The following is an 18,199-nucleotide window of genomic DNA, read 5'->3' on the forward strand; positions in this document are numbered from 1 at the left end:
TTCTCAGTCATCCCGGGCCGACAGCTTGTTCCTGTGTTCAGCAGTCACTGGTACTACTCATTAAAGTAATGAATATGCGCTCCACCTCTATGGGAGTGAAGTCGCATCCATATTCATTACTTTAATGAGCGATACCACGTGACCGCCGAACACAGGAAGAGCTGCGGCGCCCGGAGACCACCGCATCGGAGAAGCAGGGACCGCGCCGGGAGCAGGTGAGTATGATGTGACAGTCACTGCTCCCCCGCCGACCCCCTGGGAATGACTCGAGTATTAGCTGGCTTGGGCACTTTCAGCCTAAAAAAATGGGCTGAAAATCTTAGAGTATATACGGTAAATATCTCTCCTGCTCAGGAAGTTGGCTTGTATGTTGACTGCTTCTCTTATATGGAGGACTTATAAGGATAGAAGATTTTCCTCGGCCCAGGAAAATATTCTTGCAGAGATCACCTTTAGGTCTTTGTGCCTCGTGCTTCCCTGTTGACAAAGGTGGTCGACCGTAGTAATATTGTCTGAATAGACTTTAACATGGGTGTCTCAAATCAAAGCTGTTGCTGACTTGAGTATTTCTTTTATCAACTTTAATTCCCTGAAACAGACAGACCATCTGCTTATCCTTGGATTTTAGCTGGATCTGTCTCTGGGTAAAAAAAGATGTCTGCCTATGAGAGTGTCCAGTAGAACCCTAAGGAACGTCTTTTTGGATGGGACCATATCTAACTTCTGTGTTCACTAGCCACCCCAGAGATGTCAGAATCTGGTTTGTCGTTTGTTGATGCTCCCAGAGTAATGGGATAGAGGGGGCCACAAGCAAGAAGTCGTTGAGATGTTTTATTATACAGCTATCCTGCCTTCTGATGTGAGCCATGACTTCCGCCATATTGTTGGTGAAAGTCCGTGGAACCGAAGCTATTCCGAACGGGAGTACTTGAATTGATAGTATATTATCTGCTTCCCCAGGACAACCGAGAACCTTAGAAATTTCCGATAGGTCGGGTGAATCTGGACGTGATAGGATGTATCTTGCAGATTGATTGTAGCCATGGCAAAATTTTGCCCTATCAGAGGAACTGTTGATCTGATGGATTGCATCTTGAACCTCCCTTACATAATATATTGGTTCAGGGGTTTCATGTTGATTATAATTCTGTAGGGTCCATTTTTTTTTTTTTTTTTTTAAATCAGAAAGACGGGAACATTGTCCCGTTTTATCTCCATCTCTGGAACTAGTGAGAGCACACCCGAGAGAAGCAAGTCTTTTAGACTGGAATTTGAAGTGTTCTGAAGTCTTTGTGAAGCATGTCAGGTTAAGGTACCTTCACACTAAACGACGCTGCAGCGATCCAGACAACGATCCGGATCGCTGCAGCGTCGCTGTTTGGTCGCTGGAGAGCTGTCACACAGACAGCTCTCCAGCGACCAACGATGCCGGTAACCAGGGTAAACATCGGGTTACTAAGCGCAGGGCCGCGCTTAGTAACCCGATGTTTACCCTGGTTACCGTCCTAAAAGTAAAAAAAACAAACGCTTCATACTTACCTTCGGCTGTCTGTCCCCGGCGCTCTGCTTCTCTGTACTGGCTGTGAGCACAGCGTCCAGAAAGCAGAGCGGTGACATCACCGCTGTGCTTTCCGGCCGCTGTGCTCACAGTAAGTGCAGGAAAGCACAGCGCCGGAGGACAGACAGCGGAAGGTAAGTATGAAGCGTTTGTTTTTTTTACTTTTAGGATGGTAACCAGGGTAAACATCGGGTTACTAAGCGCGGCCCTGCGCTTAGTAACCCGATGTTTACCCTGATTACCAGTGAAGACATCGCTGAATCGGCGTCACACACGCCGATTCAGCGATGTCAGCGGGAGAGCCAGCGACCAAATAAAGTTCTGGCCTTCTAGCCCCGACCAACGACATCACAGCAGGATTCTGATCGCTGCTGCGTGTCACACTGAACGATATCGCTAGCCAGGACGCTGCAACGTCACGGATCGCTAGCGATATCGTTTAGTGTGAAGGTACCTTTATTCTCACTCTCTGTAGGGGGAGGGGGGGGGGGGTGTTAGGAGGCAAACTCTATTGTTTACCCCTTCCAGGATAGATTTTAGGACCCACAGGTTTGTGCTCACATTTTGCTACAGTTTAAGGAGTCCTGGAAAAATGATCCCCACTTTCCTTTTGGAATCATGGCTTATTCGGACAATGGCCCTGAGAGAGAAATACATTACGGCACCGGCTGCCTTTTGGGGTAGCTCCACCTCCCAGTTTTCCCTTTACCTCTGTACTAAGGAAGTTTTCCTGAGGGGGCCAAAAGGATCTTTCCCTAGAACTTCTCAGCTCAGGCAGGGATTTTTTCTTGTCCGAAACCTTCTCCAGTAAGTTGACTAGGGAAGGTCCAAACATGTACTTTCCTTTAAAGAGGATAGAAAACAGGTTTATCTTTGAAGCTACAGTGCAGACCAAAAGTTTGGACACACCTTCTCATTTAAAGATTTTTCTGTATTTTCATGACTATGAAAATTGTACATTCACACTGAAGGCATCAAAACTATGAATTAACATGTGGAATTATATACTTAAAAAAGTGTGAAACAACTGAAAATATGTCTTATATTCTAGGTTCTTCAAAGTAGCCACCTTTTGCTTTGATGACTGCTTTGCACACTCTTGGCATTCTCTTGATGAGCTTCAAGAGGTAGTCACCGGGAATGGTTTTCACTTCACAGGTGTGCTCAGTCAGGTTTAATAAGTGGGATTTCTTGCCTTATAAATGGGGTTGGGACCATCAGTTGTGTTGTCCAGAAGTACGGTGGATACACAGCTGATAGTCCTACTGAATAGACTATTAGAATTTGTATTATGGCAAGAAAAAAGCGCCTAATTAAAGAAAAACGAGTGGCCATCAAAACTTTAAGAAATGAAGGTCAGTCAGTCCGACTAATTGGGAAAACTTTGAAAGTGTCCCCAAGTGCAGTGGCAAAAACCATCAAGCGCTACAAAGAAACTGGCTCACATAAGCACCACACCAGGAAAGGAAGACCAAGAGTCACCTCTGCTTCTGAGGATAAGTTTATCCCGAGTCACCAGCCTCAGAAATCGCAGGTTAACAGCAGCTCAGATTAGAGACCAGGTCAATGCCACACAGAGTGCTAGCAGCAGACACATCTCTACAACAAATGTTGAAAGGAGACTTTGTGCAGCAGGCCTTCATGGTAAAATAGCTGCTAGGAAACCACTGCTAAAAACAGGCAACAAGCAGAAGAGACTTGTTTGGGCTAAAGAACACAAGGAATGGAAATTAGAACAATGGAAATCTGTGCTTTGGTCTGATGAGTCCAAATTTGAGATCCCTAGTTCCAACCACCGTGTCTTTGTGCAACGCAGAAAAGGTGAACGGATGGACTCTACATGCCTGGCTCCCACTGTGAAGCATGGAGAAGGTGGTGTGATTTATTCAAAATTGATGGCATATTAAACCAGCATGGCTACCGCAGCATCTTGCAGCGGCATGCTATTCCATTCGGTTTGTGTTTAGTTGGACCATCATTTATTTTTCAACAGGACAATGACCCCAAACACACCTCCAGGCTGTGTAAGGGCTATTTGACCAAGAAGGAGAGTGATGGGGTGCTACGCCAGATGACCTGGCCTCCACAGTCACCAGACCTGAACCCACTCGAGATTGTTTGGGGTGAGCTGGACCGCAGAGTGAAGGCAAAAGGGCCAACAAGTGCTAAGCATCTCTGGGAACTCCTTCAAGATTGTTGGAAGACCATTTCCGGTGACTACGTCTTGAAGCTCATCAAGAGAATGCCAAGATTGTGCAAAGCAGTCATCAAAGCAAAAGGTGGCTAGTTTGAAGAACCTAGAATATAAGACATAATTTCAGTAGTTTCACACTTTTTTGTTAAGTATATAATTCCACATGTGTTAATTCATAGTTTTGATGTCTTCAGTGTGAATTTACAATTTTCATAGTCATGAAAATGCAGAAAAATCTTTAAATGAGAAGGTGTGTCCAAACTTGGTCTGTACTGTACATCACAACCCCATGACTTTAGCCAGAGTGCATGTTTCACCAAATTTGATAAGGCTGATGATCTTGCCACCACGCTTAGTGATTCCACAGAAGCATCTGCTAGAAATCCTGTAGCCTTAAGGTGAAGAGGTGATGAAGCTAGTAGGTCTTCTCTGGCAGTACCTGCAGAAAGATATTCCTCTAACTGAACAAGCCAAAGAGACATTGATCTAGCTACACACAGAGACTACATTAGTGTTCAGCAGCGCTGCTGAGGTTTCCCAAGATTTCCTCAGGAGGCCCTCCATTTTGCGCTCTAGGGGATCCTTTAGCTGAGGGAATCTTGAAATAGCAAGGTCATTATCTTAGCCACAGGTGCAAGCTGAATATCTACCTTCGGACACATCAGACCAGCATTCTGCAGTTTCCTCATCCACTGGAAATTTGTCTTATCTCCGGTGATCCTCATTCCTCCAAGACTAACTCCTGAAAGTTCCTATGTATTGGGAACACTAGCTTTCTTCTCGACTGTAGACCATTGAACATTTCCTTTTGCACACCAAGTGTAGTCTTCTCCTCTTCCACCTCCATGGTCCTCCTTACAGTTATAAGGAGTTCTTCCATGATCTCAGAGGAAAAATAGTACTTCCTATCCTGAATAGCTTCAGGGCCAAGGCTTCGCTCACCCTCCTCTAGAAGTTCTTCCGGCATGGATATCTCCTCCTGAGAGTCCAAATCCTCTTCTTGGCACACCTTCCTCTTTTTAGCTGCTGGAGGGACACTGGGAGAAGGTACTGACTGTAAGGAGGCCAGGGAGGATTGTATTTCCTGGTGGACTTTCCCTTTAATCTCTTCACTTGAGGGTTGCTCCTCTAACAATTTTATCTGTGCATTTTTGACATAGGGGCTTTCTATGTGAAGCTACAAGTTTGTTTGCACACTCGCAGACTTGCGACTTTTGGTCTTGGATTTGCTCCTTGGTGCAGGTTCCTTGTCTCCATGAAAAAGGGGAAAAGAAAATAAGCTCTCATGCCTTGTACCTGCACCATGGAGGGGAATCCCAATGCCTTGATACTTACAAAGACCGCAACAGCGCTGGGCTCCGAACGCGAAGAGCAGGAAGGACCTAAACTCTTTATGCTACCACCACAGATTTGGTCCTACCTTAAATCTGTCCTCTGTCCAGGGCTCTTTATACAGGCAACCGGACCAGAGCCTCCTCTGAATTAGAGGGATACCTACCCCCTATGTTCCCAGTGTGAAGGCAACTGATCACAGGCGGTATCTGCAGGCCTCCTCAGATTTGCACAACTGCATTTCACCGTGGAACGCAGAAACCGGAAGGGACTTCATCAGAAGACACCCGGTTCCTGATGTCACTTCCAGCGACCGGTTCGCATTGTATACGCTCTAGCGAGGGAAGTCGAAAGGAAGAAGAGCTGCCACGTCTCAGCTTCACCAGGCCGGTGCACAAGGAGGGGAGCATATGGGCTGGAGAGCTCAAAGAGGCCTCCAGCCTGAAGGCCCCCCAGACCTTTCCCGAAGGTGCAGACTGGAGGGTAGAGTACCGAGTCCATGGGAGTCAGAAACAACGCAAGGAGAGGAGAGACAAACCCAATCAATCTCCCGCTGTTCAGCTAGTATCTTCCCCAGCGTCTGCCGCCGGCACAGAGCACTTTAGGATGACCTCTTCATCCCTATAGGGATAGGACAAACCACTGTGGAGAGAAGGAAGGAGGGGCTAATTGATGTCTGTCGTGTTTCCTGTTCCAGGGTAGGATGACATACTCCTGTGTGCTGTTGTTGGGGGTTATTAAAGAAAATTATGTTTTTATCAGTAATTATTTGTCACTTCTAGTTTGTGCCAGGTGTGATACCAGACCCCTGGGATAAGTTTTTGTTTTAAGTATATCCTAACAAGAAGTGCTGCACAGTTATTAAGGGCCTTTTTTGTAAAGAGGGCAATCAGTGTCATAAATCATTTTTTATTGCTTGCCTTGGTGAACTAGAAAATGTTTGTAGTGCGTCTGATCATAAATTAACAACATACTTACTTGTAGGGCACTTTCTAAGCAACGCTGCCATTCATAGGCATATCTTTCACTCTCCTAATAAAATGAAAGAATGGTTACATATACTGTACGTACTATAAAAGGCTAGCATGCAGTATGTTTTCCATGTTAAATTTCTTAGGGAGGAAAGACCTGCCCCCAGGACGATTTCAAGGTATGAAGGACAAATTTCATAAACAATTATTTCAGCGGTTACAGCAACAAAAACTAAAAGAGCCACCCTGTCAGAATACAGCATTAGTGCTGCACAAGATGGCTCTTTTAGTTACAAACACCTGGAGCGGTGACAGGTTCCCTTTAAATAGTAAAGTAGAAAAATTGTATTATTGTGTATTTATTATATTGCAATATATTTAAGCATAACTTTAGTTTAAAAAGGTCAGGCCACCGAGTTCTTAAATTTGTTGCATTTATTATGAATGAACTACTGTAGATTGCCCAACTGAATGTAAACCTCACTAAAATATTAAATGGGTTTTCTGGCTTCAGAAAACCCCTGTGCCCTTACTGCAGTTTGTGAGCTTTACTCACCCTTCCTGGATCCAGTGTCACATCTCCACCGCTGCTCTGTGTCTGTAAGCATTGTAAGCAGTGTCTGAAGCACTGATACCATGTCAACACAACAGCATTGTAGCCAATCGATCAGCTCAATGCCTCATGCAGTCTACTCGGAAAGAGCCACTGAGTTCAGTTATTGGCTGCAATGTTACCGATGTGATGTCAGCACTACTAGCAACAGACACCAGGAGCAATAGCAGAGACTCAGCGCTAGACCAGCTGGACCAGGGAAGGGTGAGTAAACTCCTGGTGTTTTATTTAAAAAAACAAAAAAATAAACAAACTGTGCCTAGAAAGAGGGGTTCTCTGAAACCATAATAACCCTTTATGGACAGGCAGGTCACAGAAAGTTGAATTAAAATTAAACCTTGATATCTGCAATCCAATGTCTTATTGCAAAGAAATCCACATTTTTAAAGGGAACCTGTGACCCCCAAAATCAAGGGTGAGCTAAGCCCACCAGCATCAGGGGCTTATCTACAGCATTCTGGAATGCTGTATATAAGCCCCCAATGTATCCTGAAAGATAAGAAAAAGAGGTTAGATTATATTCACCTTTTAGGATACATCGGCGGCTTATCCACAGCATTACAAAATGCTGTTGATAAGCCCCTGATGCCGGTGGGCTTAGCTCACCCTCAATTTGGGGGTGACAGGTTCCCTTTAATATATGAACTGTTAAGATCTATGGGCAGGACACAAATCTGCTTGAGAATCTGCCTCCAGATATAATTTTTAAGCACCACTCCAGCATTTTTTTTTATTTTAATGCTGGGGTAATATCCCTAATGCAAGTTCCCTTTCCCTAGTAATATACTTACCAGCAGCCATCTTCTTCTGTTGTCGGTGCTGCTCCAGTCGTCCTCTGTTGGACAGTGTTTGCTGGGTTTCACGGAGGTCACATCTCAATGGAAGCCTATGAGAGCCTCATCAAGCTCTCATGGACTTACATGGAGAGCGCATGAACATACTTCCAGGCAGTCACGAGCTGAGGTCAAAAGATGACGGAACAGGACCAGGAGGAGCAGAAGACAGCGGCTGCTAAGCATATTACTAGAGGCAGAGAACTTACATTAGTGACACCACTACAGCTCTGAAATTAATAATAATTATTATAATAATTATATAAGGCCATGTTCAGTATTTGGTCAGTATTTTTACCTCAGTATCTGTAAGCCAAAGCTAGGAGTCGAGCAATCAGATGAAAAGTATAATAGGAACACGTCACCAATTCGGTATTTTTTTACTCACTCAAATACTGAATACTGGCCTAACTGACACATCTGAAGGTTCCTCTCAGCTTTCATCTCACAGCCAGCCAGTGTGAGAATACAGCGGAGCTGTGAGAGCTGCAGCTGCTAAGTGTTTGTAATGAGACAAAGGTCAGTTCTGCTGTCCTGTGTTAGTGGCGACGCCACCTTTTATTTATAAGCAGCTCTGGAGGCAGATTCTCATGCAGATCAGTGTCCGTCCCATAGTACTGAACAGCTCATTTACAAAAAGGAAAAATATGGGTTTCTATGGAATAAAACATTGGATCACAGACATCAAGGTACCATTTTATTCAGCTACCTATGATCTACATGCCCATGTAGACTGTTTAAAAGGGTTGATCTTACTGACAGATTCCCTTCTTAAAAAGTCTACCCACTATTCTACAGTAAAGGAAATTCCAGAAAAAAAAATACAGCATATTAATATGGAAAATGTGCAACAAAAGATGGCAAATACTTTTATTGTATGTACATGCTCTGCTTTAGAATCTTTACCTCTACTTCTCCTGTAAGATCTTTGTACTTATCCCTGATTACAGGTAAAGAAGGTTTCTCAGTAACGGTATGAGAACGATCTCTAAATGGTTGCTCCACAGCAGGTGTAATTCGATTTATTTCTTTATCCCCAAGACTATGACTCCTTTTATGAGATCCTGTATAGATATAGTAGAAAAATTAATGCACAATTGAGTGTAAACTATAATTTTAGGGTCAAAAATAAGATATTCTCTTATGCACAGGCATTTTTATAGCAACTATTTACACAAGGTTGTCCAGCAAAAAAAAAGTTGCATTGTGTGTAAAGTGCAAAAGGGTGAAAACTAAAAGGGTAATTTATACTGTAAGATAATCTTGAACGAGCATTCAAAAAAACAAAACAAAACATGCTCAAAGTAACAGTGACAGTCTAATTTCAATCACTATCCCTGATCCAGTCTGCCTTTTTTACTCAGCCATGGCAGAAGAGGGCTGGTTTAGCTGCTGAAATTAGCCAGAGGTGGTCTTCTTATCATCAATGGTTACAGGAAGCTGTGTCTTGGGTGGAATCATTTTTTCTTTCTGCCACCGCTACATGAAAATTGACCCACATGCATCTTTAGCAGGGTTGAAATATGCCACACCATGAAATGCTGTGATGTGGTTTTGTGATGTGGATGCAAGTACGTGCTTCATTTGCACAAGTCATGCAGGAGATTAAAAAAAAAATCAAAAGCACGTTGCAATACAGCAGAAATGTGTTTGTGTGGTTGGGCTGTGTGCCACAATATCACCCTGAATTTACTATGTGTAAACTGTTATGTAGGCAATCCAGTGACACAGTGTGCCAGCAATCAGAGCACATACAGTGATCTGACAATAACCCAAAAACAATAGAACGAGCTCTGAGACGTGGAATCTCTGTAGACCGCAATACCTGAACCTATCCTAAACACAACTAAAGGCAGCTGTGGATTGCGCCTGATACTACCTATGCAACTCGGCACAGCCTGAGGAGCTGACTAGCCTGAAGATAGAAAAACAAGCCTGACTTGCCTCAGAGAAATACCCCAAAGGAAAAGGCAGCCCCCCACATATAATGACTGTTAGCAAGATGAAAAGACAAACGTAGGGATGAAATAGATTCAGCAAAGTGAGGCCCGATATTCTAGATAGAGCGAGGATAGCAAAGAGAACTTTGCAGTCTACAAAAAACCCTAAAGCAAAAAACCACGCAAAGGGGGCAAAAAGACCCACCGTGCCGAACTAACGGCACGGCGGTACACCCTTTGCGTCTCAGAGCTTCCAGCTAAACGAAATGACAAGCTGGACAGAAAAAGTAGCAACAAAAGCAAAAAGCACTTATCTAAGCAGAGCAGCAGGCCACAGGAAAGATCCAGAAGCTCAGATCCAACACTGGAACATTGACAAGGAGCAAGGAAGACAGAATCAGGTGGAGTTAAATAACAAAGCAGCCAACGAGCTCACCAGAACACCTGAGGGAGGAAGCTCAGAACCTGCAGTACCACTTGTGACCACAGGAGTGAATTCAGCCACAGAATTCACAACAGTACCCCCCCCTTGAGGAGGGGTCACCGAACCCTCACCAGAGCCCCCAGGCCGACCAGGATGAGCCACATGAAAGGCACGAACAAGATCTGGAGCATGGACATCAGAGGCAAAAACCCAGGAATTATCTTCCTGAGCATAACCCTTCCATTTAACCAGATACTGGAGTTTTCGTCTAGAAACACGAGAATCCAAAATTTTCTCCACAATATACTCCAATTCCCCCTCCACCAAAACCGGGGCAGGAGGCTCAACAGATGGAACCATAGGTGCCACGTATCTCCGCAACAACGACCTATGGAATACATTATGTATGGAAAAGGAGTCTGGGAGGGTCAGACGAAAAGACACAGGATTGAGAATCTCAGAAATCCTATACGGACCAATAAAACGAGGTTTAAATTTAGGAGAGGAAACCTTCATAGGAATATGACGAGAAGATAACCAAACCAGATCCCCAACACGAAGTCGGGGACCCACACGGCGTCTGCGATTAGCGAAAAGTTGAGCCTTCTCCTGGGACAAGGTCAAATTGTCCACTACCTGAGTCCAAATCTGCTGCAACCTGTCCACCACAGAATCCACACCAGGACAGTCCGAAGACTCAACCTGTCCTGAAGAGAAACGAGGATGGAACCCAGAATTGCAGAAAAATGGAGAGACCAAGGTAGCCGAGCTGGCCCGATTATTAAGGGCGAACTCAGCCAACGGCAAAAAGGACACCCAATCATCTTGGTCTGCAGAAACAAAACATCTCAGATATGTTTCCAAGGTCTGATTGGTTCGTTCGGTCTGGCCATTAGTCTGAGGATGGAAATCCGAGGAAAAAGATAGGTCAATGCCCATCCTACCACAAAAGGCTCACCAAAACCTTGAAACAAACTGGGAACCTCTGTCAGAAACAATATTCTCAGGAATGCCATGCAAACGAACCACATGCTGGAAGAACAAAGGCACCAAATCAGAGGAGGAAGGCAATTTAACCAAGGGCACCAGATGGACCATTTTAGAAAAGCGATCACAGACCACCCAAATGACTGACATCTTTTGAGAAACGGGAAGGTCAGAAATGAAATCCATCGAAATATGTGGCCAAGGCCTCTTTGGGACCGGCAAGGGCAAAAGCAACCCACTGGCACGTGAACAGCAGGGCTTAGCCCTAGCACAAATCCCACAGGACTGCACAAAAGTACGTACATCCCGTGACAGAGATGGCCACCAGAAGGATCTAGCTACTAACTCTCTGGTACCAAAGATTCCAGGATGACCAGCCAACACCGAACAATGAAGTTCAGAGATAACTTTACTAGTCCACCTATCAGGGACGAACAGTTTCTCCGCCGGACAACGATCAGGTTTATTCGCCTGAAATTTTTGCAACACTCGCCGCAAATCAGGGGAGATGGAAGACACAATGACTCCTTCCTTGAGGATACTCGCCGGCTCAGATGAACCCGGAGAGTCGGGCACAAAACTCCTAGACAGAGCATCCGCCTTCACATTTTTAGAGCCTGGAAGGTACGAAATCACAAAATCGAAGCGGGCAAAAAATAACGACCAACGGGCCTGTCTAGAATTCAAGCGCTTGGCAGACTCAAGATAAGCAAGGTTCTTATGATCAGTCAATACCACCACGCGATGCTTAGCTCCTTCAAGCCAATGACGCCAATCCTCGAATGCCCACTTCATGGCCAGCAACTCTCGGTTGCCCACATCATAATTACGCTCAGCAGCCGAAAACTTCCTGGAAAAGAAAGCACATGGTTTCAACACCGAGCAACCAGAACCTCTCTGTGACAAAACCGCCCCTGCTCCAATCTCAGAAGCATCAACCTCGACCTGGAACGGAAGAGAAACATCTGGTTGACACAACACAGGGGCAGAACAAAAACGAGGCTTCAACTCCTGAAAAGCTTCCACAGCAGCAGAAGACCAATTAACCAAATCAGCACCCTTCTTGGTCAAATCGGTCAATGGTTTGGCAATGCTAGAAAAATTACAGATGAAGCGACGATAAAAATTAGCAAAGCCCAGGAATTTTTGCAGACTTTTCAGAGATGTCGGCTGAGTCCAATCCTGGATGGCTTGGACCTTAACCGGATCCATCTCGATAGTGGAAGGGGAAAAGATGAACCCCAAAAATGAAACTTTCTGCACACCGAAGAGACACTTTGATCCCTTCACAAACAAAGAATTAGCACGCAGGACCTGGAAAACCATTCTGACCTGCTTCACATGAGAGTCCCAATCATTTGAAAAGATCAAAATGTCATCCAAGTAAACAATCAGGAATTTATCCAGATACTCACGGAAGATGTCATGCATAAAAGACTGAAACACAGATGGAGCATTGGCAAGTCCGAACGGCATCACTAGATACTCAAAATGACCCTCGGGAGTATTAAATGCAGTTTTCCATTCATCTCCTTGCCTGATTCTCACCAGATTATACGCACCACGAAGATCTATCTTAGTGAACCAACTAGCCCCCTTAATCCGAGCAAACAAGTCAGATAACAATGGCAAGGGATACTGAAATTTAACAGTGATCTTATTAAGAAGGCGGTAATCAATACACGGTCTCAGCGAACCATCCTTCTTGGCTACAAAAAAGAACCCTGCTCCCAGTGGTGATGACGATGGGCGAATATGTCCCTTCTCCAGGGATTCCTTCACATAACTGCGCATAGCGGCGTGTTCAGGCACGGATAAATTAAATAATCGACCTTTAGGGAATTTACTACCAGGAATCAAATTGATAGCACAATCACAATCCCTATGCGGAGGTAGGGCATCGGACTTGGGCTCTTCAAATACATCCTGATAATCAGACAAGAACTCTGGGACCTCAGAAGGAGTGGATGACGAAATAGACAAAAATGGAAGATCACCATGTACCCCCTGACAACCCCAGCTGGATACCGACATAGAGTTCCAATCCAATACTGGATTATGGGTTTGCAGCCATGGCAACCCCAACACGACCACATCATGCAGATTATGTAGCACCAGAAAGCGAATAACTTCCTGATGTGCAGGAGCCATGCACATGGTCAGCTGGGTCCAGTACTGAGGTTTATTCTTGGCCAAAGGTGTAGCATCAATTCCTCTCAACGGAATAGGACACCGCAAAGGCTCCAAGAAAAACCCACAACGTTTAGCATAATCCAAATCCATCAGATTCAGGGCAGCGCCTGAATCCACAAACGCCATGACAGAATACGATGACAAAGAGCATATCAAGGTAATGGACAGAAGGAATTTGGATTGTACAGTACCAATGACGGCAGACCTATCGAACCGCTTAGTGCGCTTAGGACAATCAGAAATAGCATGAGTGGAATCACCACAGTAGAAACACAGACCATTCAGACGTCTGTGTTCTTGCCGTTCAACTCTGGTCATAGTCCTATCGCACTGCATAGGCTCAGGTTTAATCTTAGACAATACCGCCAAATGGTGCACAGATTTACGCTCGCGCAAGCGTCGACCGATCTGAATGGCCAAAGACATAGACTCATTCAAACCAGCAGGCATAGGAAAACCCACCATGACATCCTTAAGAGCCTCAGAAAGACCCTTTCTGAACAAAGCTGCCAGCGCAGATTCATTCCACAGAGTGAGTACTGACCACTTCCTAAATTTCTGACAATATACTTCTATATCATCCTGACCCTGGCACAAAGCCAGCAAATTTTTCTCAGCCTGATCCACTGAATTAGGCTCATCGTAAAGTAATCCGAGCGCCAGGAAAAACGCATTGACATTACTCAATGCAGGGTCTCCTGGCGCAAGAGAAAATGCCCAGTCCTGAGGGTCGCCGCGCAAAAAAGAAATAATAATCAAAACCTGTTGAATAGGATTCCCAGAAGAATGAGGTTTCAAGGCCAGAAATAGCTTACAATTATTTTTGAAATTAAGAAACTTAGTTCTATCACCAAAAAACAAATCAGGAATAGGAATTCTTGGTTCTAACATAGATTTCTGATCAATAGTATCTTGAATCCTTTGTACATGTGTAACGAGATTATCCATTGAAGAGCACAGACTCTGAATATCCATGTCCACACCTGTGTCCTGAAACACCCAAATGTCTAGGGGAAAAAAAAGACTGAACACAGAGCTGAGAAAAAAAAATGATGTCAGAACTTCTTTTTTCCCTCTATTGAGAATCATTAGGTTGGCTCCTTGTACTGTTATGTAGGCAATCCAGTGACACAGTGTGCCAGCAATCAGAGCACATACAGTGATCTGACAATAACCCAAAAACAATAGAACGAGCTCTGAGACGTGGAATCTCTGTAGACCGCAATACCTGAACCTATCCTAAACACAACTAAAGGCAGCTGTGGATTGCGCCTGATACTACCTATGCAACTCGGCACAGCCTGAGGAGCTGACTAGCCTGAAGATAGAAAAACAAGCCTGACTTGCCTCAGAGAAATACCCCAAAGGAAAAGGCAGCCCCCCACATATAATGACTGTTAGCAAGATGAAAAGACAAACGTAGGGATGAAATAGATTCAGCAAAGTGAGGCCCGATATTCTAGATAGAGCGAGGATAGCAAAGAGAACTTTGCAGTCTACAAAAAACCCTAAAGCAAAAAACCACGCAAAAGGGGCAAAAAGACCCACCGTGCCGAACTAACGGCACGGCGGTACACCCTTTGCGTCTCAGAGCTTCCAGCTAAACGAAATGACAAGCTGGACAGAAAAAGTAGCAACAAAAGCAAAAAGCACTTATCTAAGCAGAGCAGCAGGCCACAGGAAAGATCCAGAAGCTCAGATCCAACACTGGAACATTGACAAGGAGCAAGGAAGACAGAATCAGGTGGAGTTAAATAACAAAGCAGCCAACGAGCTCACCAGAACACCTGAGGGAGGAAGCTCAGAAGCTGCAGTACCACTTGTGACCACAGGAGTGAATTCAGCCACAGAATTCACAACAGTAAACTTAGCCAATTCCAAATGCCCAAAACAGTTCACAAATTGTGTTATCAAATCCCTTTGAAGTTATATTACGGTATTCCCTTTATTCTCACCAGCCCATATTTTGAGTGTGTTTTAGTTCACACCAAAAGCTACATGTCAAATTGTAGTTACCTTCAATATGGAGTCTGATACGAAAGCACATCTACAAATAAAACACATACAGCTCAGTTAAAACACAACCTACAAAAATAAATCCAACTTACCTTGAGCACAAAGATCCAAAGTCTCAAGCTCGGTCTTAATCATTTCGTCACTAGATTTAATTTTTCCTTGAGACGTGGCCAATAGAAAGTCAATTTTACTTATTCGCTTTTCACTTTGGAATTCCCCAAAATCATCATTACTTTGAAGCTCTGTAGCAACAGTAGGGTCAGACATACTTATGGTGTTGATATTATGTCCCAGTGAAGAAATATTGAAGCCATGTAATGTGTCATTATTTGCCTTATCGCGTCCCCTAGAGCTTACATCTGGCAAGCTTTCTTCTGAAGCCTTGATGAGGTCATTAGAAAAGGTAGTTACCTTTGATATGGTTGTCAAAGTGAGATTTTCAGTACTTCCAAATGAGGTTTCTTTTTTTGCAAACAAAGCTGTAGAAGAGCCTGCACCATGGTCAAGGCTGAAAAAAAAGTCAGGCTGTTTTGGAGTTGCGTGTGCGTTGTCCTTTTCTGACCAGTCAGAAATTGTCACACTGTTTAGTAGAGAGCAATTGTTTTCATTCGAGCCTTTAAAATCATCTACATGCAAAATGACAAAGAAGAACCAATATGTAGGAAACTGCCAACATAAAAAATACTAATAAATAGGGTAGAAGTCACAACAATAAATATTTTTGTACCTTATGCATGATTCTTCCAACACTTGGTATGTAGGTAGGACTACATCAATTTCACAAAGTAAACGTAGCTTCCAGACAGATTACAAGAATGAATTTCAGAAAAAATGCTAATATGGCATTGGCTTCATTTTGAACTCTATATCTAAACACGACAAGTCACAACATCTTTGCGCTTCCATAACTCATCAAAACTGGTCACTGCCTGCACAAAGAATATTCTGCTGACTTCCATGTTTGATAAGTCACTGTACAGAAACTGATGTGGAAATACCATGCTTATCCATCATGCAATATCAGGGATGCATAAGGTTTCCTCGAAAATATCCTTCAACAGGACAACAACCCCAAATATAGTCAACGTCATTTAGAATCATGTGCTATTGTGCTAACAGAGTGTCTTCGGAGTTCTCGAAAAATAAGTACCACAGCCGCAAAACATGCAGGGATTTCCTAACAAACCAGCAATCCCCGCATGTGATGTGGCTGTCAAACAGCCACAAGACATGGAAGCCGCAGGGACATATTTTTCGAGCGAGCATGCTGAAGATACTCTTAGGACACAAGCATGCTCAGATAAGCCTACAACCTGCAGTAACCACCGATCGACCAAACCACTGAACGACCTGCTCTACCCATCGCCTACTGTATTCTCACCCATCCCTTGTAGATTGTGAGCCTTCGCGGGCAGGGTCCTCTCTCTTCCTGTACCAGTTATGACTTGTATAGTTTAAGATTATTGTACCTGTTTTTATTATGTATACCCCTCCTCACATGTAAAGCGCCATGGAATAAATGGCGCTATAATTATAATTAATAATAATAATAACACCTTATCTAAGCATATTCGCTCATCACTACTGTTAACCCTTTCACCACCTTGTAATGTTCCATTTTTGCACTTTCATTTTTGCTCCCCTTCTTCCCAGAGCCATAACTTTTTTGTTTTTCCATCAATATGGCCATGTGAGCGCTGTTTTTTACAGGACAAGTTGTACTTTTGAATTAAACCATTGATTTTTCTATATAGCATTCTAAAAGAAGAGAAAAATAAATAATCCAAGTGCGGTGAAATTGCAAAAAAAGTGCAATCCACAATTGTTTTTTGTTTGGCTCTTTCACTAGGTTCTAAATGGTAAAACTGACCCACCATTATGATTCTCCAGGTCATTGCGAGTTCACAGATACCAAACATGTATAAGTTGTGAGTCCCGCAGCATCTCCATTTTGGTGATCTGGGGTTGAGCGAAGGCTTATTTTTTGCATCCCGAGCTGACTTTTTTTTATACTATTTTGGGGTAGATACAATGTTTCGTGCAAATGTTATTGCGCTTTATTGCAATATTGTGGAGGCCAAAAAAAATGTAATTCTGGCATTTCGATTTTTTGTTTTTTACTCGTCAAGTCATTTACTGAATGAATTAATTCACTTTATATTTGACAGATCATGCATTTCTGAAAGCAGCAATACAAAATATGTTTATATTTTTAATTGTTTTATTTTGAATGGGGCAAAAGTTGGGGTGATTAACTTTCATATATATTTTTTAAAACTTTTTTTTATTTATTTTTTACTGCCGTCAATATTCCCCTTAAGATATTTGAAGCTGCGATCATCCAATCACATGTGCTACACATAGCAGGGCTTCAGCGGTATTTAACTGGTTAACAGTTAGGCTACTTTCACATTTCCGTCTTTTGTGTCACGTCGCAATCCGTCGATTTTTGAAAATGCAGGATCCTGCAAAAAAATGTGCAGGATCCTGCATTTTCCCATAGACTTGTATTGCCAACAAATAGCGACGTATGGCCACACGTTGCGTCCGTCGTGTACTGGATTGCGTCGGGTTTTGGCGGATTGTCGTCACAGAAAAACGTTCAAGAGTTTTCTGTACGTCGCATCCAGTTTTCCCGTCTGCGCATGCCTGGCAGGAAATGTCTCTCTCTGACTCTTTCCTGACCGGCAACGCAGACGGAAATGTGAAAGCAAACACTTCCGTCGGTACGTCGCGCCGATGGGCGACTACCGACGGAAGTGTGAAAGAAGCCTTAGCAGTCGAATCGATCACATGACAGGTGCCATTGGGTGAGACAAGTGATGAAATTATGGCCGGCATGTGTTAAATGCTGCACTTAACTGGTTACCAGTTATATCCACCTGCAGCTGTTAGAGGTACATGACAGCTAATCAGATCAGCTGTCATTTGCAGGGAAAGATGTGGGCTCAGCGTTGGAGCCCGCTTCAAAGGCAGGGACAACCTTGGACGTACCTAAAGGTTGTGAAGGGGTTAAAGGAAATATGTCAGCAGGTTTTTGCTATGTAATCTGAGAGCACCATGATCTAGTGGAAAAGAGCATTATTCAATACAATCAGTACTGTGCAAGGAGGTAATCACTACAACCATGCCCCATCA

At 43.7% G+C, this 18,199-nt stretch overlaps 1 protein-coding gene across 2 annotated transcripts in view; it reads right to left on the reverse strand.

Moving 5' to 3' along the window:
- SYNRG (synergin gamma) overlaps nucleotides 1-18,199 on the reverse strand; it is a 474,426-nt gene that overhangs the window by 163,626 nt on the left and 292,601 nt on the right. For both annotated transcript variants that reach the window (XM_069756583.1, XM_069756584.1), the window contains 3 exons: nucleotides 15,154-15,687; nucleotides 8,408-8,565; nucleotides 6,063-6,116 (listed from right to left, as the gene is read on the reverse strand). In XM_069756583.1, coding sequence (XP_069612684.1) covers nucleotides 6,063-6,116; nucleotides 8,408-8,565; nucleotides 15,154-15,687 — 746 coding nt within the window. The remainder of the gene's footprint in view (nucleotides 1-6,062; nucleotides 6,117-8,407; nucleotides 8,566-15,153; nucleotides 15,688-18,199) is intronic.

This window comes from Ranitomeya imitator, chromosome 3 (assembly GCF_032444005.1).
Source record: "Ranitomeya imitator isolate aRanImi1 chromosome 3, aRanImi1.pri, whole genome shotgun sequence".
Lineage (NCBI taxonomy): Eukaryota > Metazoa > Chordata > Amphibia > Anura > Dendrobatidae > Ranitomeya > Ranitomeya imitator.